The 24,646-nt window shown below is 52.6% G+C and overlaps 1 protein-coding gene across 4 annotated transcripts in view; it reads left to right on the top strand.

Annotated features, from left to right (window-relative positions):
- The window catches only part of FURIN (furin, paired basic amino acid cleaving enzyme), a 101,573-nt gene that overhangs the window by 38,104 nt on the left and 38,823 nt on the right, over nucleotides 1-24,646 (top strand). For all 4 annotated transcript variants that reach the window (XR_012788890.1, XM_075575484.1, XM_075575483.1 and 1 more), the window contains exons 3-4: nucleotides 7,761-7,859; nucleotides 18,628-18,723. Coding sequence is in view for 3 of the 4 variants with exons in the window: in XM_075575484.1 (XP_075431599.1) it covers nucleotides 7,761-7,859; nucleotides 18,628-18,723 (195 nt within the window). In the remaining variant the exon portion in view is untranslated. The remainder of the gene's footprint in view (nucleotides 1-7,760; nucleotides 7,860-18,627; nucleotides 18,724-24,646) is intronic.

The following is a 24,646-nucleotide window of genomic DNA, read 5'->3' as shown; positions in this document are numbered from 1 at the left end:
GAAGGGCATTCCAGAGGTGAGAGGTAGGTAACGCTGTCCTTCTCCCACCGTGTTCTCGCCACCAGGCTAGGCCTCCCGACGTTCTCTGCGAGGAGATAACTTTCACTTTTTGCTACATTCTCAATATTAATAGCCACTTTAAAGTAAATAGACTTGTAACAATGTATTGTATTTTATACAATATGTTTTTTTTTTTTTTAGCCGTGTACGGCTAAGGAATAGAAATAAGCGTCTTTGCTCTGGATTTGCGAATTTTTAATTTTTTTTTTTTTTTTGCTTTCTGGGGCTGAACTTGTTTGGAGCAGATATTTTGTGGCTAAAAAGCCTGTAATGAACGCCAGCATGTGGGCGGGACAACCGCTTCGTCTGCAAGTTATAGGGTGGAGATCAACGTGTGTGTGTGCCCTGTAATGCAGATACTTGGACAACTTCGCAGTGTGAAAATTGGTAAAATATTATATATATATATATATACACACCATAATACTGAGTTAAGTGCTGTATGCTGGGTGATAATGGGGAAAGGCGGGGTTGCAGACCTGCCTAAGACATGCAGATGAGCATACAGTTGTATTTGTGTGTGTGTGTGTGTGTGTGTGTGTGTGTGTGTGTGTGTGTGTGTGTGTGTGTGTATATATATATATATATATATATATATATATATATATATATATTATATATATAATATATATATATATATTATATATATATATTATATATATAATATATATATGTCCCGGGCGAGTGGATTTAACATCGTGGCGAGCTCCTATTGGCCCAAGCAGCACACGTGTGGTACTAGGTGGCGAGTAGATTTTTTTTGTTCGACTAGATTTTTGGTGATTTGTCGACGTGTGTGTGTGTGTGTGTGTGTGTATGTAAATATATATATTATTATTTTATTTTTTTTAACCCCCTCCCCCCCCAAATCCGTGGATTTTCCTGGTCAAATCTGCGGTGTGGACTGAGATCCGCCGTCGGATTACTTTGTCCGGCCGCCCCAAATCCGTCGCTGGGTGTCAGATGGATTTAACTTAAATCCGTGGAAACTGCTTTACTTTGCTATTGATATACTCTCCCCCCCCCCCATAATTCCATGGGACAGAATTTAAATAATGGGGCAGAGGGAAAAAAAACCTTCCTTTTTGGGGACTAATCTGCAGAAGACTATGGGTGACTGGAAATTTCCAATCCGCGGCGGTATTGAATTCCGGGAAAATATGTTTAGAGATTCCATTTATCTATTGGCCAGGTTTATTTGTTTTTATGTGAAAACTAAATGCGAAGATCATTCCGAAGCCTCGGACAACGCAAAGCAATATGGAGAGATGCATGCTGGGTATTACCTCGAGACCGGAAAAGGCACGAGTTTGAAACCAAAACAAAAGTCTGTGACATCACACGGGTGACAAAATGTAAAAATGGCGGTGGGCCGGACATATCGCAAGAAGATAAATGACTGTTGTTGGGACAAAGGTGGTACTCGATTAGATCTCAAAGGACCAAGAGGATGACCAAAAGGAAGGTGCGAGGATGAAATCCGAACATTCGTTTTACGTGGGGATGAGGCTGTAACTGCCGTCCGTGGGCGAGCATTGGGGAGGCAAGATGGGTGCTTCTAACTACATAAGTGGAACTGCGGCTTGAACGTAGAAATGCGCACATCTGCGTATGAGGGGCTTGATACTTTATGGCTGAAAGTTATTACTTGCAGACCATAATAAGACCGTAATCTTTCTGCTTTTGCTGAGTGCTGACTGACTGGAAAGGCGGACGGCCCAGCTGTGGGAAATGCTGGGAAATAGGAAGTGGCTGATATTTGATGAAGTTTGACCTTGTAATGGACTTGGGGGGGGGGGGGGGCGGTCAGCAGACGTGTAGCCGTGAGTTGATACTGTATGATGCTGACTTGCTGCTGCTCTGTGTGAGCAGAGGGAAGGCTGCCCGGAGCTGCCACTACAGGGGCATTCCACCTCTCCACTGCCAGTCACCAGCGTGAAGGGGTTGGGGCAGGAGTGGCTAACTCCAGTGCTCAAGGGCCACCAACAGGTCTGGTTTTACGGATATCCCAGCTTCAGCACAGGTGGCGCAATCCATCCCAGCTTCAGCACAGGTGGCTCCATCAGTCCCAGCTTCAGCACGGGTGGCTCAATCCGTCCTAGCTTCAGCCAGCTGCGCTGATTGAGCCACCTGTGCCGAAGCAGGGATATCCTGAAAACCTGACCTGTTGGTCTTCCAGTGCTCAAGGGCCCTCCAACAGGTCAGGTTTTAAGGATATCCCTGCTTCAGCACAGGTGATTGAGCCACCTGTGCTGAAGCAGAGATTGTTAACCTGACCTGTTGGCTCTTGAGGGCTGCAGTTGGCCGTTCCTGGGTTCGGCACGTGCACCGTTGCTCCGAATGAAACAAATTTCCTTAAGGGTCTGTGACAGTCACTTGTACATAAGGAAACGTTTTGTGTTTTATTTCTTCTCTCGCCCATTGTAACAAGCCGTGAAATATTTTGACAAAACGTTTTATTTGTGTTTTTTATGGTGGTTGAAATCTGGAAACTCTCTCCATGGTTCAAAGTTTCCAGTCGGGCGGCGGCCATTTTGTGTGCTCCACCTCACTTGGGTACTTGGAAGACCCAGTAAAATAACCAACCAGTAAGCAGGGATAGGGCAAGGGAGAGATGAGGCACAGAGAAGGGCCGTAAAATCCAACTCTAAACTCCGGCCTACCAGGATTCAAAACCTTTCCTGGAAGATTTATTAGAGATCTATTCATTAAACAAATTAGGTTTACACTCCTAAACTTTTCTGTGCCGGTAAGTGGTGTTTTTTTATTTATTTTTTCCTTCTCTCTCCCATCTCCATTTTGCCCAAGACCTACTTTTCAGTCCCACAGAACAAAAGATGGCAGCCGCAAGGGATGACTGCGGCATCTTACCCAGGAAGTACACCGGCAAAAAAAAAAAAAAAAACAGCGGTATATGGGGAACCAGCGTATATTGGCGCAGAGCGCCCGCTGCTTCACACACGGGGCGGGGAGAATTGCCCCTCCAAGTTGTAAAATGTTTGCCGTTCTGAAAATATGCTCCACACTGCTGTATATTGTAGCATGTTTAGTTTTCCGTGTTGTGAATAGGAACGTCCCGCAGACCTGTGCTACATTTGTGTCGTTTGCAAGCTGCCCCGAGCGTCTGCGGGACGCCATGGGTGGTGTCTGACACTAACCATATGACATTTCAGTTATCACCTCCACTTGGCTATACTGCGCGGGGGGAGGGTGTGCGAGGGCTCGATGTGACTCTCTTCCCCAGAGATCACCGTACCACACGCACGCTCTCGTTTCTGTCCCTTTATCACAGCGCTCTCTTCTCTTCAGCTCACTAATCTGCCCTTGAAAGTTTAAGCGTTGCCCAATCCCAGCATGGGATCGGCTTATTTAGCTGCGCGCGTGCTCCCGCGTTTGCAGGCCGGGGTCGTGTTGCAGCGAGCTGCACGTAACCGATTCTGTAAACCTATTACTGTAACCCGGCTTAAGCGTCTGTGTATCACAGAATTCTTTTGAGATTGGAGGGCAAAAATATGCAGGAAATCTGAGCGTGGGGACAGACCATATTATATTTATATGCTGCGCTGTCGTTGAGGGATTATTCATTCATGCACAGCAAATAAAAATACTACTTGTGAGCTTATTTGGTCTGCAACCCTGTCTTTCCCCATTATCTCTTGGCAAACGGTGTTTTCACTGCAGCCAGGGATTCTGGGTAATAACATGCAGATGCGCGCAGTGTGCCACTTATCCATTTTAACATGGACCCCTATAAGCGTATGCCTGCTGTATTACGCCGCTTTTCAGCACGGTCTGGGTTGAAGTGCAGAGCTAGTAACCCTACTCACGGAAGGTTGTTTCGACCTTTTGGGACACATCGATGCGAGGTTGCTTGCTGGCTGTGCAACGTGAAGCTGGCACGTGGGTATAACCAGACATTAGAGTTATGGGGGAGGGGTAAAGAAGTGACGACATCCCTCCCACTGTAGTGTACAGCAAATAAATACACATTTGCATGTCTCAGACACATGACACTTTGGTGTCGCAGGGATGAACAATACGTTGCAATCTGCTTGGCATCCCGCAATGGATTCCATCGCAGGGAAAGCCATCTGAGCGGCTCTAAGGGAGGGGGGTGATTACAGCAACGGTGGGCAGCATGAGACCCTGTAGAGGCCGTGGAAGGGAGGTCCCACCCGGGCGACCCCCCCCCCCCCCCCCTCGTTCCCCCCCCCCCCGGCTAGCCGAGGGGGGAGGTCCCACTCGGGCACTGGAATGAACTCTTGTGAAAGTGACACCTGACTTCCGCTCGGACCCAACTTTTAGGTCAAAGCCAGCTGGGTCCCCCAAGGCCACCGGACCCAGGACACTTGTCCCGGCTCTCCCCGCCCTGTTGGTGGCCCTGTCTGACTTAACTTTAACAACTTTCAGCCTGAACCAAATTCTGTTTATTGATCTCTCTTGTTGCAGGGATTTTGAATCCACGGATTTTTTTTTTTGCATCCATAACTTCAGTGTGTAGGAGGCAGAGTGCACGTGGTCCAATCAGCCTTTTTGAATTGATGCTTTAGAAAGGGGTTACGACCTCCTTGAAACGTAAAAGCAACTGTGATTAAAACTAAAAGGAAACGGTATCTATCAATAAATACAGTTATTCTCCCATTGTTTGGGGAATTCTGTTCCCTGGATGCTGGTGCTGAATGGACGTCACGTGCGCAGCTGTGCGAATATCTTGCGTTTTGTCTGACGTAATAAGCGTGCGCGCTGAGCTTTTTTTTTTTTTTGATGAGCTACCCTTTCTGTATTTCGTATAAATGTTGTTTTACAGTACAATAGTAGGGACCCAACATGGATAATGTATCTGCCAAGATACCCATTGCCTATCCCAGCATCGGCGTACCTCGAGCTTTTAGCCTAATGATGCAAATTACTTCAAACACGACATGGTTTCCAATGGCCCTCTCGTTGTACATTATACATATTTCTGGGCAGTTGTTATACCGTTGATTACATGATTGCCTGCAGACAGGCTCAACCTGTTCTATTTTTATTTGGCTGCGGTGCAGGGGTGGGCAGCTCCAGTCTTTAAGGGCCACCAACAGTCCAGGTTTTAAGGATATCCCTGCTTCAGCACATTTTGGCTCATTCAAAGACTGGTGCGGGCGCCACGCCGGTGACGTCACGTGGTGATCTCAGACTATTGAGTCCTTAACCGCGTACATAAATATTATTATACTGAAAGAGGGCAGTATATGGGAATCTATTTGTGCCCCCGGGGGCCACATAAGTTGGCGTGTGTCTATCTTCCCTATGCACCTCCGTTTTATTTACCCCCTTACACCACACTTGAGTATCTAGGTTGAGCGGTAGGTCATCTTGTCTGTTTACTGAATCTGGGATATCCTGAAAACCTGGCCCGTTGGCTGCCCTTAAGGACTGGAGTTGCCCATCCCTGCTGTAGAAAGATGCCACACTGCCACTCCTGGAGGGGGGGATAGGGCCCTTCTATTAGTGTGTGTGTGTGTGTGTGTGTGTGTCCATACGTTTTGCCAGTTTTGATTTCCTCACCCTGTCTCATGGGTAGGGACAGTCCTGTTTGTCGGATACCTTGGCCAGCAGGAAGAGGCATTAAAGCCGCAATCTGTGCTTCTTTTATATACATTTCCTGCGTGGTCGGTGGTGAGGGAGGGTTCTCTAGTAGCGCGGCTACCAATGTCTCTTGAAGGAGCAAACCTCTCTCTCCTTTTTCTTTTTCTTCTTTATTGTCTCTCAGAACTGAACCGCACTATATTTTCCGCTCCGGATACCCACGGTTCTAGAGATTAACGTTGAAGTTCCTGGAATTTCGCTGGCCATCCAATAGGAAGCCACAACTGATGTTGCAGCTCTCTGTTGGAGGCAATTTGGCAGCCATTTTGTTTCCCCTGTGTGGGGAGATTTAAACCCGGTAACTTCACCGGTATCTTGACCTCGAGGTGTTAGAAGAAAATAGTGGGGGGGGGGGTTTGCTCAGAGGGGACCTCGGGCTCTCACCCTGAAATGTGGTCTGCCGTGCAGTTGGCTCAAGGGCTTACAACAATTTGGCCAAAATGTTAAACTAAAAGACCATTTTATTTATTAGTTATTTATACATGTATATTTAGGCACTGTACCGTATATAAGTTTTTCTTGATGTGCACCGAGCTTTGTCTGTGTTTTATGTTATGTCTGTGGTTTTAAATATTCCTTTTTACCTGCCCTATATTTGCAGACTTAAAAAGCTTCGAAATGCGTTGGGGTTCCTCTCTGAACCTACGGCTTGGGTTTGTGCTTTTAAAGCAGGGGTGTTCAACTCCAGTCCTCAAGACCCCCTCCCAACAGGTCAGGCTTTGAGGATATCCCTGCTTCAGCACAGGGGGCTCACTTGGTCCCTGCTTCAGCACAGGGGGCTCAAACGGTCCCTGCTTCTTTGACGGAGCTGCTGATTGAGCCACCTGTGCTGAAGCAGGGATATCCCACCAGTTGGGGGAGGGGGGGGGCGGACAGTGACTTGAGGACAGGATTACCGTTAACTCCCGGAGACGGCCGTTCTCGCTCTCCGCTCTCGTTTCGTCACGGAGCTTTTGTGCACGCTGCTCGCGTTTTTAGTAGCCGTCCAATCCGTTTCCATAACAACGCCCTGGGAATCAGGCTTTGTACTGGCCACGCTGAGCACCTAATGATGATTACATCCTGCAGCTCGTCTGTAGACAGGCCACTTTCCCCCCCCGCCCCCCGTGGCTCTATGCATTTAGGGGCAGGAAGGGTTCCCAGGCCACGCGTACATCGCTGAATGGCACGGATTGTGTTACTCAAAATAATACAATAGTATACATAGTATATAAAATAATTGCATTATTTGACTGTTCTCATCCGTTCTCTATGTAACATTAATGGTGAGATTACTTTGCACTACAGTACTTAAGCAGCACTGATGTTACATAGTTACACGGTTACATAGTTACACAGTAGATGAGGTTGAATTTGGACGCATGTCTTTTTTTTTTTTTTTTTTTTCAACCTATGCTAAATTTAGATTTGTAAATTGGTTATCCTTTATCCGTACTTGCAGTATATTGACCCAGAGGAAGGCAAACCCAAAACCCCCCAGTGACATATCATTAGATAATATGTCATAAGGGGAAAATAAATTCCTTCCTGACTCCAAGAATTGGCAATCAGATTACTCCCTGGATCAACATCCTTCCCATGTATACTTATTTGGTATATCCCTGTATACCTTTCCCTTCTAAAAAGATGTCCAACCTTTTTTTAAGATGTCTATTGTATCTTGTATGGCAATGCTAATGAAGCTTGGGAAGTCGGAACTTTTTTTAATGTAATAAATATTAGGAGCGTTTCCACCTCTCGTCAACCTGTACCAATGGAATGGGTTGAGTTGGCCATTCTAGTTCCATAACCATCCTTTGTCATGGGGTTACTGTTGCTTGGTGTAGTACAGTGATTTCCAACTACTCCTCAACAACCCCCCCCCCACAACCCCCCCCCCCCCACAACCCCCCCCCCGCAACAGGTTGCTTTTATTAAGGGTCACTAAGCCACCTGTGCTGAATCAGGGTTATCCTTTAAAACCAGACCTGTTCCAACGCCTTGAGGCCTGGCGTTGGAAGCCACTGGTGTAGCAATGGACACAGACCTGTGTGTGTGCTCTTGGAATAACGGTTTTTCTCTTTCTCCTCTAGATCATTGGCGATTATTACCAGTTCTATCATCGGGCGGTGGTGAAGAGGTCCTTATCTCCTCACAGATCCCGGCACGTCTTGTTAAACAGAGAGCCTCAGGTATGTTCTGTATGTAGCTCTCCCGTTATCTGAACCCCCCCCACAGATTGTTTCGATACAGGGGCTTCTTTTTGTGTCTGCACTCTCCTGCCCCAGCACTGCCCTAACATCAAACCACCCATTTAATAGGGAGGCAGAACGAGTGTCCCTTCCGTCTTGGTGGGATTGTGTGACCTAGCGCCAGGAAGAGATGCTCGTAAAATGGGAGAAGCTACGAGTTTACGATCGAGTGATCACAGAAAAATGACGTCCTATTAACCCTTCCACTGCCAGGGAATTGTTGTTGGTTTTTATTTTTATTTTTTAACCAACGTTCCCCATCCTCTTAAAATGATGCTGTCCAGGGGGAATTGTGTTTCAAAGTAGACAGGAGGAGAAATTGCCTGTTTCCCCGTGTGTGGGCCTTTCATAGATAAAGGCATGCAAAGTGCTTTCCTGTGTTGGAAAATATTTTAGCCCCAGTCATATAAAAGAGGCTGCATTCTTCGTGTGTGTGTGTGTGTGTCTCCATGTGGTGTTAAGAGACCAAGACTGCAACTAAGTGAGATGGGGTGAGGGTGGCGTGAGAAAAGAGGCATGTAAACCTGGAGAATTATTGAGGAGACAGACATTCATCCAGCAGTGGCTCGAAAAGGTTGTGTGTGTGTGTGTGTGTGTGTGTGTGTGTCATTATCTGCAGCCATTGTCGATCCACTGCTGTATAAAGGGCCTCCCCAATTGTGTGTTTGTGTGTTATAACACGCACAAGTATGTTGGTGATCTACAAGTGTATGTGATACTTACCACATATTTTGTGTGTGTATCACACACCCACACACTATTTACAAAGCACAGAAAAGATGGCGTTCCGTGTGACTATATATAACATTTTTGCCGTGGTCTTTCCTTTAAATGAGGGCTCAGGAGCCGGGATCCGGCCGTTTCTGTATGTGTTTTCTGCGCTGACGTTCTCCGCGGTTTTGCCTCCGTTCCATGTTGGCACTTGTGGGCAAACACAATGAGTGATGGTGCGTGTTTCTCCGAGCATCTGTCCGTGTTTTATTTGCACGCGCGCGTGTCCTGCGAGGAGCATTTCCATTTCGCTCCCAGTCTGTGCTTTGTGACCGGATCTGCGAGCAGCCTCTCTTCCTCTTCTCTCCTTAAAGCCGCGTGAAGGCAATCTCTAATTCTCATGATTTAAAGCTCCAGGGGCGGCCAACGCTGGGTCTCCAGGGCCACCACCAGCTCAGGTTTTCAGGTTATCCCTGCTTCAGCACAGGTGGCTGTCATTCTGACTGAGCCACCTGTGCTTCAGCAGGGATTTCCCTAATACCCGGCCTGTTGGTGTCCCTTGAGGACTGCAGTTGGCCGCCCCTGATTTTCACGTTTCCTCCTGCTTTAAGAAACCTCGCCACCAATCCGGTATCTGGTCATATACAGTAATGGGAGAACGGGCGTTAGTCTTGGCGGCGCTCTCACCGGGTCCTGCCACGCGGAGACGAACCCCAGGTTACCCGTTCCCTTGTTCAGCCCCTCTGCCTAAAGGACCAGCGATGCATTGCAAAGCAATCCGGTACTGGCCCGTTTCCCACTCGTGGGGTTTAACGGTCCGTCCACCAACTTGGAAACAAGAAAAGCCGACACGCCGGTATAAATGTGTATTAAACACCAATATAACACAATCGCTGGTCACTTACACGGGAGTTAGACTCAGCGGGTGTAGTGGAGCCCGGACGCGGGAACCTCGGCGGTATGCCGATTTCCCCGGCGTATTGGAAGACCTCGCTCCTCTGTCGCTCTGTGGCCGGCGACCTGCGCAGGATCCCGGAAGCCCCGCGAGAGTTCGCCGCCGTCACGTCCGCGCCGTTTGCAGAGTGTTTGACCACTCTCCGGTTCCCCACCTCTCCTCCTCCGTCTGCGGCACTGCAGGATATTCTGAGCAAGCCAGCCGTCGGCATCGGGGGAGAAAGTGGCATCGTCTTTTCAGCAGCGTTTGCCGCGTTGTAGTTTGTGAATTGTGCGCCAATCCTCGTAAAGTGTGAGCTGATTAAACGCTGGAGAAACGTATCCCTCAAACAGGTTCGGGGCCCTGTAGGACTTATAGCAGTGTTGGCCAACTCCATGCTCATGGGCCACCAACAGGTCAGGTTTTCAGGATATCCCTGCGAGACATTGATTGCACCACCTGCGCTGAAGCAGGGATATCTTGACAACCTGCTGGTGGCCCTTGAAGACTGGAGTTGCCCATCCCCCCCCATCACTTCATGGCTTTCAGCCTTTCTGCAAAAAAAAACTAATCAAGAGAACTGCTTTAATAAGTACCTGCGTGCAGGAGAAAAGCACCACCGCCGGTCTGGATCTAAGTGTCTCGCCTCCCAGCGATATAAATGGAAGCCGTTCTCTGATGGAGGAATAACAGAATTGGGCTGGTGATGCGGGACTTGCAAAGGGAGAGGCCCCCACAGCCTGTGTCATTCTACAGTGGCATTTAGCCGACCTAAATCTAGTCGGTAGGGGCGAGGTGCGTGATCTTCCATTTATTTATCAAATATTTTACCAGGAAGTAAATCCATTGGTGCCTCCTCGTTTTTAAGCATGTCCCGGGCACGGTTATGATGACAGATGCACGGTTGCATTAAATGGCCAGGGTTATACATTGTGTTCAAAGACATTTCACGAACAGTTAGCCACAATGTTACAGGCGTATGGAACAGTTACAGACCGGATTAAAGGGTGAGACACAAGTCTTGAAAGAACTTGGTGGTGGCGGCTGTGAGAGTCTTCGGTAGACTGTTCCAGTTGTGGGGTGCACGGTAAGAGGAGAAGGAGCGGCCGGATACTTTGTTGAACCTTGGGACCGTGTACAGTCTTTTGGAGTCAGGTCTCGGGGGGCATAGGTGCTGCGTGTGGTAGGGGTGAGGCGCTTCACCTTTAGGCGACAGGAGAATGATGGACAGCTAAGAGCAGAGAAATGCACCCTAAATAAACCTTCAGGTTTAAGCGCTTTTAGACGTAGGGTAAAATAAAAAACATTGTTTCCTTTTTTTGTTTGTTAAAGTTTCTGCATCTGGCTGGCAGTAGTTTAGTCCGGACATATGCCGGGCCGCACAATAAAATAAAATAAATGTATAGTATTGGGAAACCGTAACATTGCAGATGACGGGTATCTTGATCTTATTCTCCTCGCCATTGTCTGTCTGGTAGAGCAGCGATGCGCAAACTCCCTGCGCCCCTCCTTACCTGCTGCCTCCTCGGTCGCCCCCCCGCGCCTCTAATGATGTGTCAAATGACGCTGCGGGGGTCATGTCACGTGACCCGCGGCGTCATTTGACGTCACGTCTCCATGGTAACGGGCGTCATTTGACGCCGCGTTGCCATGGAGACGCATGGACAAGAAGCCGGTAGGGACATTTTTAGAGGCCTTCACGCTCTTAGCGCCGGGCCTCTGTAACCGCCGCGCCGCCCGCCCCCCCAAATAATGTTTCGCGCCCCCCAGTTTGCGCACCGCTGTGGTAGAGGGTGAGCCAGCATTTGGAACCTCTGTCTGATCGAGGGGATAAATAAATACCCTCTGAGATAAATAAATACCCTTTTGTCAAACCTAGTTAAATATATTAGTTTTTTCATTCTCTCTTGGATTGGTAATCCTTCCTGAGATGTGGAATGCGTGGCCATCTAATTACACGGTCAAGTAGAATGATTGTCTGATACTCTGTTCATAATGCACATTTTCTTATTTATTAACTAGCCATACGCATTGTTTTTAATGAAATACAGATCTCGTTCCCAGAATGAGCTCCTGATAAAAGCATTGTTTGCATATAATGGTGACTAACTATAGTCTCGAGACTTCCAGCTTGGTAAAATGATTCAGTATTGTATATTTTTAATGTCCTATTATCTGTATTCTACATAATTTAATGGTCCCCGGGAAAGCAGTTTCTATTTGCAGGATCTGATGTCTCTTGCTGATCCAGCGGTGAATTATTATATAGACAATGGGCCTCATGCAGAGAGCAGCGAATTTTAAAAATGGCGAATTTCATAAAAAGGAGCTTTTTTGGAGAGTTTTAATCTCCATATGCAGAAAAGTGCGAATTCTGCTATGTTTAACATGGATGCGTCTGGCGAGTTTAAATTGGCGAGATGCGCGCTTCGGAAACATGTAAAAACAAATTCGCGCCTTTTTTTTTCCCTTTGCAATGGCCGCGAGCGGCAGTTTTTTTTGGCGAGGCAAAACGGAGACAATCGCGCCATTTTATTGGCGCGAACAGCCGCTAGATGCCGTTCGCGCCTCTCTGCATACGGATATTTTTAAAACTGGCGAGATTGAGGTTCTCGCCAGCCGCGAGGCGAGTTTTACAAATAGAAAAGAAAAATTGGCGCGTTTTTCGGAACTCGCCATTTTCTGCTGCTTTCTGCGCGATTTTCTCCAAAAAATGGCGAATTTCGAAATAGCGCTGCTCTCTGCATAGGCCCCTTTGTCTTTTTGGATCTTACCAAGCAAGGTGATTATATGCCGTTAAACTGAAACAAAAAGACCCAAGAAACGGCCTTTATTCCTGTAATTTATTTCGGCGGTTACAGCCGTACTGCCGATTTCATTAAAGGAGCATTTCCTCCTTGTGTTTTATTTTATTTACAGGGTAGGAACATGGGGTTCCCCTTAGAGCGAAACACCCCTATTGTCTCCTCCAGGGATCCCGAGATCCTGGTGAAGTTACTGGGGTTTAAATCTCCCTCGGGGGGGGGGGACACAAAATGGCGGTCAAATCTCTGGCCAATAGGAGGCTGCACAACATCAGTTTTGGCATCCCATTGGACGGCCATTTTAAATCCCCTTTAAAAATCAGGCAGAAATACCCGTAACTTTACCAGTATCTCTGAACCCGAGGGTCCAAACTATAGGTCAACTATGTTCCTTTTTTCTGGGCTGCTAGCCGGAAACCCGCCGGCTAATTTTGTGTAGTTGCCCGAGTATATAGTGATGTAGCATAACTAATATAATGTCTTTACACATCAATGCAATTCTTTCTGGGCTATCTTTGCATCCTTCTTGCCCTGAAGCAGTTATATAGAGTGTCCCCAACTTTTGAACAAGAGAGGGGTGATCAGTTAACAAGACGCACCCGTAGGTATTATCTTGCAGCGCCACACATCTGTTATGGGGGGTGTTCATTAATTGAGCACTTTTTGCTTTTTGCTTGAAGCCGTGTTCGGAGTTTAAGCAGAGCTGACGGGACATGAGTTATGCGGGCGGGATTCTGCATGCTGGGGGAACGGCAACATGTCGGAAGTGACAAATCGACTTCTACGGAGAAGAACCTCCAGTAATGAATGACTGTGCAGAGATTGCATCTGCATGGGGAGCGTGAGCCTCTGTTGGCGCAGAGCGGCAGGATCCAGAACCCTTCCACGGAACCGGCTCGTGTCAGGGTGACGTGATCTCTCCAAGTTTTTTTTTTTTTTTTTTTCCGTCCCTCTAGACTTAGTATTTATTTATTTTTTAACATAGGATTGAAGCAGTGGGGTCTCTGGAGCTGAACCCCATTCATTTCAGCTCGGGGGGACCCCCTGCTTCCAGAGATGCTTACCTCCGTAGGGGGCGCGTGTAGCCGCTCGGCTTGCAGGGGTCACGCAACGGCGGCGTTTCAAAGCTCCTGCGGGCCAATAGGAAGCCGTGACGTCATCAGGTGTGGCTTCCTATTGGCTCACGTGAGCGGGAGCTTTAAACCTTGCTGAGATACCGGCAGCCCCCCTTTTGGGGGTCTGTATGTCGGGAAGCAGGGGGTCCCCGGAGCTGAAATGATTGGCCTCCTTTTGAGGCGCAGATACACAACGCTTTGTTAAATCCGGACCAATAACGCAACGTTGCCTGAAACCGAAACGCGCGTCCTCTCCCCCTGAATATAACCTGTATCCGCAAAGCTAATTCTATGCAAAAGCCGGAGCTCTGTATCGCGTTGGCATAGCGTTAACAGCACGTTATTGTAGCGCTGTAACGAAGTATGAAAAGTATAATCATTTAGCTATCGTTCGCATATTCAAATAAGTTAATTTCATGGAAGTGGGCGTGCTCTTGCGTGCGCTCTCGCTCCCTCCCACGTATGCCTCTCGCATATCATCACGAACGGCTGTAAAAATTCTCGCTATCCTTTCTAAATGAGTAAAGCTCGGTTGAAGTTGCGGTATTCTCCTTCGTGTGTAAGCGTTACTGTTAAAGGCGCAATCCAAGGGGCCATTTTTTTATTTATTTTTTGCAAATTTTTATTTTGGTTTTTATATACACGATTGAAGCTGGGGGTTTCACGCGGAACCCCATTTAATTTCATTTTCGGGGACACCCTGCTTTAGGAGATGCTGACCTGTAGGGGGTGCCGGTAGCCGCTTTGCGGTGCTAGCCAGGATCACGTAGTGCCCTGCGGCCCAATAGAAAGCCGTGATGTCATCAGGTTCGGCTTCCTATTGGTCGGCGTGACGCGGGAGCTTTAATCTTTGCCGAGATACCGGCGCCCCCTTTAGCGGCAAGTATCTCGGGAAACGGGGGGTCCTCAGAGCTGATATTAATGGGGTTCAGCTCCTGAAACCCCCTGATTCCATCCTATGGTACAAAAAGAAAAATGCCAAATCGCCAGCTTCGATTGCCCCTTTCACATGAAGTTACGTTATGGTCGCGTTGAATAGCTTAACCGTGCGAAGTGTATCTGGGCCGACGTTTCTTAAAATAAAGTGTCTGTATCGATGATATTCAAACGGTGATGAATGTTCTGCAAACTCCTGCATACATTGCAAAGCATGTGGTGTATGACATTAAAGTGACATTGTATGTCCACTAAATACTATACTCTAAATTCCCCAGAAATAGTCCATCTTTCATAAATCATTATAATACAATATTGGTGTTATGTTCTCCTTACTTTGAAGGTTGATCTAAATTCGGAGTCCTATTTTACCCAGCGAGTACAATTTAAGTGTAGGCAGGGGCGCCGGGGACACCCGTTCTAAGCCCGGCGACCGACTGAGGGGCTCCATCCTGCCAACAGCGCGGAACTTGCCCCAGACCGGAAGTAGGTTGCCACTTCCTGGATTGGTTTAGCACCGGGATCCCCTTCCTCTGCCACATTCCAGCCGGTGAATGTTCTCCTTCCCAGTACACAGGGCCCACCGTGCTGGGCAAGTCTTCTCCCTCCTCTACCTGCGCGTTGACTCGGGCCATTGGGTCCCATTCGTGTCCCGGGTCACTTAGAACAGGGATGCTTAACCCTGGTCCTCCAGACTCTCCTCCTGCCCCACAGCTGGGATGTCCTCAACATGACCGGTTGGGGTGGTTTTGAGGGCCGGAGTTGAGTGCTGGTGGCCGGCCTGTGAGTGGGACTGTAGTCCTGCGCTGGTAGGATTAGTGGGTGGGTGGGAGCTTCGCTGGAGGAGCTGCCTTGTTTCATTGTTATTTGCAAGATCTTCCTCTCTCACAATGCCTCAGCAAGATGAAGGAAGTTGGATGTGTCATGTGTCAATTAGACTCGCTATGAAGCAAATTAGCCGTCCTGTTTAACAAATGCACACTGTCTGATCCCCTCACGCAGTCGGAGTCGTTGTGCTTGTGATGAAGGCTTAATGGCCTCTCAAATGTGGCTTTAATTTCGCAAGTTTTATCACAGTCTTGTTTGCTGAGAACAGCAATGAAAAGCGCCTCTCATGACCACACGCTGCCTGTGTCTCGGAGGCGGCTTATCCGGGCGGCCGGCGGGCATCCTGAAGAAGGCTGTTCAGATTGGGGCGTGTGTTTTGGGTATTCTCTTTATGCCTTGTCTGCTCTCGGACGCTTCCGTTGAGTGTGATCTGCTGCTGTAACACAGAGGACCCCCCAGTATACTCCTCATAATAGTCCTAATTGGGGCAGGCCGCTGCCTGTCCAGCACCGGGTTTTGGGCTCCCGGCGGTAGCCTGATATTGCAGGGTGTCAATTTTCTACCATCATCTAGAACCGGGGCGGCCAACTCCCTGTCCTCAATGGTCACCAACAGGTTAAGTTTTCAGGATATCCCTGCTGCAGCACAGGTGGCTGTCATTGACTGAGCCTCCTGTGCTGCAGCAGGGATACCCTGAAAACCTAACCTCGTGGCCCTTGAGGACAGGGAGGTGGCCACTCGAGGTCTAGAATATGAGCCCCATGAATCCGCTGTGCGGTTGTAGTGACTAGCGCGTGATATGACATGACAATAATGATGTCATGTAGTGATGTCATAACGATGGTTTAATATTTGTGATCCCCTCCCCCCCCCCATACCATCTACTTCATACTGGCAATTAATTACATTAATTCACCCTTTTTTTAAAAAAATAATAAATTGCTAGACCTCTCCGTTCTTTAACCATTTCAGCGCCGGAGCGAGGGGTTAATATACAGGTACCGTGCTGTTTTTCCTTCTGGGAGGGAGGGGGGGGGGGGGGTAAATCTTGTCTCCCTTGGATTGTGTAAAATATCCGGATCTTCATCCAGCGTGTTGGCTGGCGCGAGGCGTGCGCGCTGGAATGTGTGATCGGGAGACGAGTTGGCGCCTTGCCAGCCGGCTCCTCTTCTGCTAGTAATTTAGCACCACAGCTGTTCAAGATAACGGCGAGGAAAAAAAAAACCCCAAACCGTTTCTATCGGAGGCGAGGTCCCGCGGCGGCGACGTCTAGCGCTGAGGGCTTTACGGATGATTTGCAATTTCAGCTTTTAATGGTGGTTTTATAATTTAAGACCGGTTTATTAGCTTGGCAAATTTAGGCCGAAAGCCTAATGGGAAAAGCCCACTCGCAGATATTACAGCGTTTGCAATATCCATCACGAATATTTCCTCTCTTTTTTTAAGGTCTGATTATACAGGGCTGCGGTGTTGGGCTGATTTATTTTGCTGTTAAAAAGAAGCTTTTACACTTGTCTACTTTAAAAAAAAAAAAAAAAAAAAGTTTTCTATTTATTTTTATTCCAAACCAGTGGCGGGCAGCTACAAGTGCCACGTTTTGGAGACACGCTCTTTGTGTTTGTAATTATGATGTCATCGTTGGTGAGCGCATGGAGCACAATGCTTGTCGGGCGAGGAATGCATTTCACCGAACCCAAAGTCCAGCGTTTCACTAAATGTCTCAGGAGGCTCGTTTACCCTGAGGTTTAAAAGAAATGAATGCAGTTTTGGTGGCACGGAAAAGCCGCTGGATCTGTGGCCTTTGACCCACAGGAAGAAAGTGTGTGTTTGTGATACACACATACACACAGAGAGACACACACATACACACAGAGAGACACACACACACACAGACACAAACACACAGACACACACACACACACACAGAGACACACACACAGAGACACACACACACACAGAGAGACAGACACACACACAGAGACAGACACACACACAGAGACAGACACACACACAGAGAGACAGACACACACACAGAGAGACAGACACACACACAGAGAGACAGACACACACACAGAGAGACAGACACACACACAGAGAGACAGACACACACACAGAGAGACAGACACACACATAGAGAGACAGACACACACACAGAGAGACAGACACACACACAGAGAGACAGACACACACACAGAGAGACAGACACACACACAGAGAGACAGACACACACACAGAGAGACAGACACACACACAGACACACACACACACACACACACACACACACACAGAGACAGACACACACACACACACACAGAGACAGACACACACACACACACACACAGAGACAGACACACACACACACACAGAGACAGACACACACACACACACACAGAGACAGACACACACACACACACACACAGAGACAGACACACACACACACACACACAGAGACAGACACACACACACACACACACACAGAGACAGACACACACACACACACACACACAGAGACAGACACACACACACACACACACACAGAGACAGACACACACACACACACACACACAGAGACAGACACACACACACACACACACACAGAGACAGACACACACACACACAGAGACAGACACACACACACACAGAGACAGACACACACACACACAGAGACAGACACACACACACACAGAGACAGACACACACACACAGAGACAGACACACACACACACACACACACACACAGAGACAGACACACACACACACACACAGAGACAGACACACACACACACACACACACAGAAAGATAGACAGACAGACACACACACACACACACACACACACAGAAAGATAGACAGACACACACACACACACACACAGAGAGAGACAGACACACACACACACACACACACACACAGAGACACACACACACACACACACAGAGACAGACAGACACACACACACACACAGAGACACAGAGACAGACAGACACACACACACAGAGACAGACAGACACACACACACAGAGACACAGAGACAGACAGACACACACACACAGAGACACAGAGACACACACACACACACACACACACACACACACACACACACAGAGACACACACACCACATTTTAAATGGCCCCATCTCCAGCCTTCCCCCAGCAGTGCACTCTCTCACCTCAGTGAGTTGCACTTTTGAAGGCGCGTGCTCAGGCAGTGAAACAGGGAAAGCGTGAAATTAACTGGCTGAGACTCCTGTTGTCTCCCTAGATGAGGGGGGGGGGTCTTCGGAAGATGCAGATGTCGTGTCCTTTCGGGTTAACCCCATTGCTGCCAGATGGGCATGCCACACGTGGCGGAGAGTAATCGTGGCCTTCTGGTTTTTTTAGGTGCACTGGCTGGAGCAGCAGGTCTCCAAGAGGAGGAGGAAGAGGGATATCTTCACCGAGCCCACAGACCCCAAATTCCTGCAGCAGTGGTACCTGGTAAGTCGTTCTGTCTTTCGTCTCCGTTTTGCAGACGCGCGCGCACATCGTAACGTTTCCGTCTGCTGAGGCGACCTGGGGATTGTTGTGGGGCGCAGGCCGTGCGCTGGAAGTGAAATGGCGACCACACCCCAATCCCACAGGGTTACCCCCAAAATAGTTTTTTCATTTTTTTTTAACCTTCTATATGCTGGTCAGGGGCGGCAGGCTCCAGTCCTCAAAGGCCATCAACAGGTTCGGGTTTAAAGGATATCTCTGCTTCAGCACGGGTGGCTCAGTCTGAGCCACTGATTGAGCTACCTGTGCTGAAGCAGGGATATCCTTAAATCCTGACCTGTTGGCCCTTGAGGGCTGGAGTCGGCCACACCTGTACTAGAGGGTCCCCCAGAGCTGAATTGCAGCAATCGAAGCTTCGGGGTCTCCCTGACTGCAGAGATTTCTTTCTTTCCCCCCTTTCCCTCCCCCCCACCCTGTACTTGCAATGGGGGGGGGGGGGAGATGGCCCCTGTATGTGGCACTCGCTCTCCCACGGGGTTCTGACTGCCCCTGCATGTGGCACTCGCTCTCCCACGGGGTTCGGACTGCCCCTGCATGTGGCGCTCGCTCTCCCACGGGGTTCTGACTGCCCCTGTATGTGGCACTCGCTCTCCCACGGGGTTCTGACTGCCCCTGTATGTGGCACTCGCTCTCCCACGGGGTTCGCCATGCCCCTGTATGTGGCACTCGCTTTCCCATGGGGTTCTGACTGCCCCTGTATGTGGCACTCGCTCTCCCACGGGGTTCGCCATGCCCCTGCATGTGGCACTCGCTCTCCCACGGGGTTCGCCATGCCCCTGCATGTGGCACTCGCTCTCACACGGGGTTCTGACTGTCCCTGTATGTGGCACTCGCTCTCCCACGGGGTTCGTGATGCCTGTGTACGGGACAATTGTAGAAACCAAACATCGTGTAATTCACTTTAATAAAAAAATAGATCATCAAATTCACATAGATCAGTGCGCTCACCCGGGCTAAAGGACGTGTATCTGTGCGCTCAGCCGCCTCCCCGCTCTGACGGAGGACGTGTATCTGTGCGCTCAGCCGCCTCCCCGCTCTGACGGAGGACGTGTATCTGCGCTCAGCCGCCTCCCCGCTCTGACGGAGGGCGTGTATCTGTGCGCTCAGCCGCCTCCCCGCTCTGACGGAGGGCGTGTATCTGTGCGCTCAGCCGCCTCCCCGCTCTGACGGAGGACGTGTATCTGTGCGCTCAGCCGCCTCCCCGCTCTGACGGAGGACGTGTATCTGTGCGCTCAGCCGCCTCCCCGCTCTGACGGAGGACGTGTATCTGTGCGCTCAGCCGCCTCCCCGCTCTGACGGAGGGCGTGTATCTGTGCGCTCAGCCGCCTCCCCGCTCTGACGGAGGACGTGTATCTGTGCGCTCAGCCGCCTCCCCGCTCTGACGCAGGACGTGTATCTGTGCGCTCAGCCGCCTCCCCGCTCTGACGGAGGACGTGTATCTGTGCGCTCAGCCGCCTCCCCGCTCTGACGGAGGACGTGTATCTGTGCGCTCAGCCGCCTCCCCGCTCTGACGGAGGACGTGTATCTGTGCGCTCAGCCGCCTCCCCGCTCTGACGGAGGGCGTGTATCTGTGCGCTCAGCCGCCTCCCCGCTCTGACGCAGGACGTGTATCTGTGCGCTCAGCCGCCTCCCAGCTCTGACGGAGGACGTGTATCTGTGCGCTCAGCCGCCTCCCCGCTCTGACGGAGGGCGTGTATCTGTGCGCTCAGCCGCCTCCCCGCTCTGACGGAGGACGTGTATCTGTGCGCTCAGCCGCCTCCCCGCTCTGACGGAGGACGTGTATCTGTGCGCTCAGCCGCCTCCCCGCTCTGACGGAGGACGTGTATCTGTGCGCTCAGCCGCCTCCCCGCTCTGACGGAGGGCGTGTATCTGTGCGCTCAGCCGCCTCCCCGCTCTGACGCAGGACGTGTATCTGTGCGCTCAGCCGCCTCCCAGCTCTGACGGAGGGCGTGTATCTGTGCGCTCAGCCGCCTCCCCGCTCTGACGGAGGGCGTGTATCTGTGCGCTCAGCCGCCTCCCAGCTCTGACGGAGGGCGTGTATCTGTGCGCTCAGCCGCCTCCCCGCTCTGACGCAGGACGTGTATCTGTGCGCTCAGCCGCCTCCCCGCTCTGACGCAGGACGTGTATCTGTGCGCTCAGCCGCCTCCCCGCTCTGACGCAGGACGTGTATCTGCGCTCAGCCGCCTCCCCGCTCTGACGGAGGGCGTGTATCTGTGCGCTCAGCCGCCTCCCCGCTCTGACGGAGGACGTGTATCTGCGCTCAGCCGCCTCCCAGCTCTGACGGAGGGCGTGTATCTGTGCGCTCAGCCGCCTCCCCGCTCTGACGGAGGACGTGTATCTGTGCGCTCAGCCGCCTCCCCGCTCTGACGGAGGACGTGTATCTGTGCGCTCAGCCGCCTCCCCGCTCTGACGGAGGGCGTGTATCTGTGCGCTCAGCCGCCTCCCCGCTCTGACGCAGGGCGTGTATCTGTGCGCTCAGCCGCCTCCCCGCTCTGACGGAGGACGTGTATCTGTGCGCTCAGCCGCCTCCCCGCTCTGACGGAGGACGTGTATCTGTGCGCTCAGCCGCCTCCCCGCTCTGACGGAGGACGTGTATCTGTGCGCTCAGCCGCCTCCCAGCTCTGACGGAGGGCGTGTATCTGTACGCTCAGCCCCCTCCCAGCTCTGACGGAGGGCGTGTATCTGTGCGCTCAGCCGCCTCCCCGCTCTGACGCAGGACGTGTATCTGTGCGCTCAGCCGCCTCCCCGCTCTGACGGAGGACGTGTATCTGCGCTCAGCCGCCTCCCCGCTCTGACGGAGGGCGTGTATCTGTGCGCTCAGCCGCCTCCCCGCTCTGACGGAGGGCGTGTATCTGTGCGCTCAGCCCCCTCCCCGCTCTGACGGAGGGCGTGTATCTGCGCTCAGCCGCCTCCCCGCTCTGACGGAGGGCGTGTATCTGTGCGCTCAGCCGCCTCCCCGCTCTGACGGAGGGCGTGTATCTGTGCGCTCAGCCGCCTCCCCGCTCTGACGGAGGGCGTGTATCTGTGCGCTCAGCCGCCTCCCCGCTCTGACGGAGGGCGTGTATCTGCGCTCAGCCGCCTCCCCGCTCTGACGGAGGGCGTGTATCTGTGCGCTCAGCCGCCTCCCCACTCTGACGGAGGGCGTGTATCTGTGCGCTCAGCCGCCTCCCCGCTCTGACGGAGGACGTGTATCTGTGCGCTCAGCCGCCTCCCCGCTCTGACGGAGGGCGTGTATCTGTGCGCTCAGCCGCCTCCCCGCTCTGACGGAGGGCGTGTATCTGTGCGCTCAGCCGCCTCCCCGCTCTGACGGAGGGCGTGTATCTGCGCTCAGCCGCCTCCCCGCTCTGACGGAGGACGTGTATCTGTGCGCTCAGCCTCCTCCCCGCTCTGACGGAGGGCGTGTATCTGTGCGCTCAGCCGCCTCCCCGCTCTGACGGAGGGCGTGTATCTGTGCTCAGCCGCCTCCCCGCTCTGACGGAGGGCGTGTATCTGTGCGCTCAGCCGCCTCCCCACTCTGACGGAGGACGTGTATCTGTGCGCTCAGCCTCCTCCCCGCTCTGACGGAGGGCGTGTATCTGTGCGCTCAGCCGCCTCCCCGCTCTGACGGAGGACGTGTATCTGTGCGCTCAGCCGCCTCCCCGCTCTGACGGAGGGCGTGTATCTGTGCGCTCAGCCGCCTCCCCGCTCTGACGGAGGGCGTGTATCTGTGCGCTCAGCCGCCTCCCCGCTCTGACGGAGGGCGTGTATCTGTGCGCTCAGCCTCCTCCCCGCTCTGACGGAGGGCGTGTATCTGTGCGCTCAGCCGCCTCCCCACTCTGACGGAGGGCGTGTATCTGTGCGCTCAGCCGCCTCCCCGCTCTGACGGAGGACGTGTATCTGTGCGCTCAGCCGCCTCCCCGCTCTGACGGAGGGCGTGTATCTGTGCGCTCAGCCGCCTCCCCGCTCTGACGGAGGGCGTGTATCTGTGCGCTCAGCCGCCTCCCCGCTCTGACGGAGGGCGTGTATCTGCGCTCAGCCGCCTCCCCGCTCTGACGGAGGACGTGTATCTGTGCGCTCAGCCTCCTCCCCGCTCTGACGGAGGGCGTGTATCTGTGCGCTCAGCCTCCTCCCCGCTCTGACGGAGGAAGTGTATCTGTGCGCTCAGCCGCCTCCCCGCTCTGACGCAGGGCGTGTATCTGTGCTCAGCCGCCTCCCCGCTCTGACGGAGGGCGTGTATCTGTGCGCTCAGCCGCCTCCCCGCTCTGACGGAGGACGTGTATCTGTGCGCTCAGCCGCCTCCCCGCTCTGACGGAGGGCGTGTATCTGTGCGCTCAGCCGCCTCCCCGCTCTGACGGAGGGCGTGTATCTGTGCTCAGCCGCCTCCCCGCTCTGACGGAGGGCGTGTATCTGTGCGCTCAGCCGCCTCCCAGCTCTGACGGAGGGCGTGTATCTGTGCGCTCAGCCGCCTCCCCGCTCTGACGGAGGGCGTGTATCTGTGCTCAGCCCCCTCCCCGCTCTGACGGAGGGCGTGTATCTGCGCTCAGCCGCCTCCCCGCTCTGACGGAGGACGTGTATCTGTGCGCTCAGCCCCCTCCCCGCTCTGACGCAGGACGTGTATCTGTGCGCTCAGCCGCCTCCCCGCTCTGACGGAGGGCGTGTATCTGCGCTCAGCCGCCTCCCCGCTCTGACGGAGGACGTGTATCTGTGCGCTCAGCCGCCTCCCCGCTCTGACGGAGGGCGTGTATCTGTGCGCTCAGCCGCCTCCCCGCTCTGACGGAGGACGTGTATCTGTGCGCTCAGCCGCCTCCCAGCTCTGACGGAGGACGTGTATCTGCGCTCAGCCGCCTCCCAGCTCTGACGGAGGACGTGTATCTGTGCGCTCAGCCGCCTCCCCGCTCTGACGCAGGACGTGTATCTGTGCGCTCAGCCGCCTCCCCGCTCTGACGGAGGGCGTGTATCTGTGCGCTCAGCCGCCTCCCCGCTCTGACGGAGGGCGTGTATCTGTGCTCAGCCGCCTCCCAGCTCTGACGCAGGACGTGTATCTGTGCGCTCAGCCGCCTCCCCGCTCTGACGCAGGACGTGTATCTGTGCGCTCAGCCGCCTCCCCGCTCTGACGCAGGACGTGTATCTGTGCGCTCAGCCGCCTCCCCGCTCTGACGGAGGGCGTGTATCTGTGCGCTCAGCCGCCTCCCAGCTCTGACGGAGGGCGTGTATCTGTGCGCTCAGCCGCCTCCCCGCTCTGACGGAGGGCGTGTATCTGCGCTCAGCCGCCTCCCCGCTCTGATGGAGGGCGTGTATCTGTGCGCTCAGCCGCCTCCCCGCTCTGACGGAGGGCGTGTATCTGTGCGCTCAGCCGCCTCCCCGCTCTGACGGAGGGCGTGTATCTGTGCGCTCAGCCGCCTCCCCGCTCTGACGGAGGGCGTGTATCTGTGCGCTCAGCCGCCTCCCCGCTCTGACGGAGGGCGTGTATCTGTGCGCTCAGCCGCCTCCCAGCTCTGACGGAGGGCGTGTATCTGTGCGCTCAGCCGCCTCCCCGCTCTGACGGAGGGCGTGTATCTGCGCTCAGCCGCCTCCCCGCTCTGATGGAGGGCGTGTATCTGTGCGCTCAGCCGCCTCCCCGCTCTGACGGAGGGCGTGTATCTGTGCGCTCAGCCGCCTCCCCGCTCTGACGGAGGGCGTGTATCTGTGCGCTCAGCCGCCTCCCCGCTCTGACGGAGGGCGTGTATCTGTGCGCTCAGCCGCCTCCCCGCTCTGACGTAGGGCGTGTATCTGTGCGCTCAGCCGCCTCCCCGCTCTGACGTAGGGCGTGTATCTGTGCGCTCAGCCGCCTCCCCGCTCTGACGTAGGGCGTGTATCTGTGCGCTCAGCCGCCTCCCCGCTCTGACGG

This window comes from Ascaphus truei, chromosome 18 (genome assembly GCF_040206685.1).
Source record: "Ascaphus truei isolate aAscTru1 chromosome 18, aAscTru1.hap1, whole genome shotgun sequence".
In the NCBI taxonomy this organism is placed as follows: Eukaryota; Metazoa; Chordata; class Amphibia; order Anura; family Ascaphidae; genus Ascaphus; species Ascaphus truei.
This window is presented reverse-complemented; position numbering and strand designations above follow the sequence as displayed.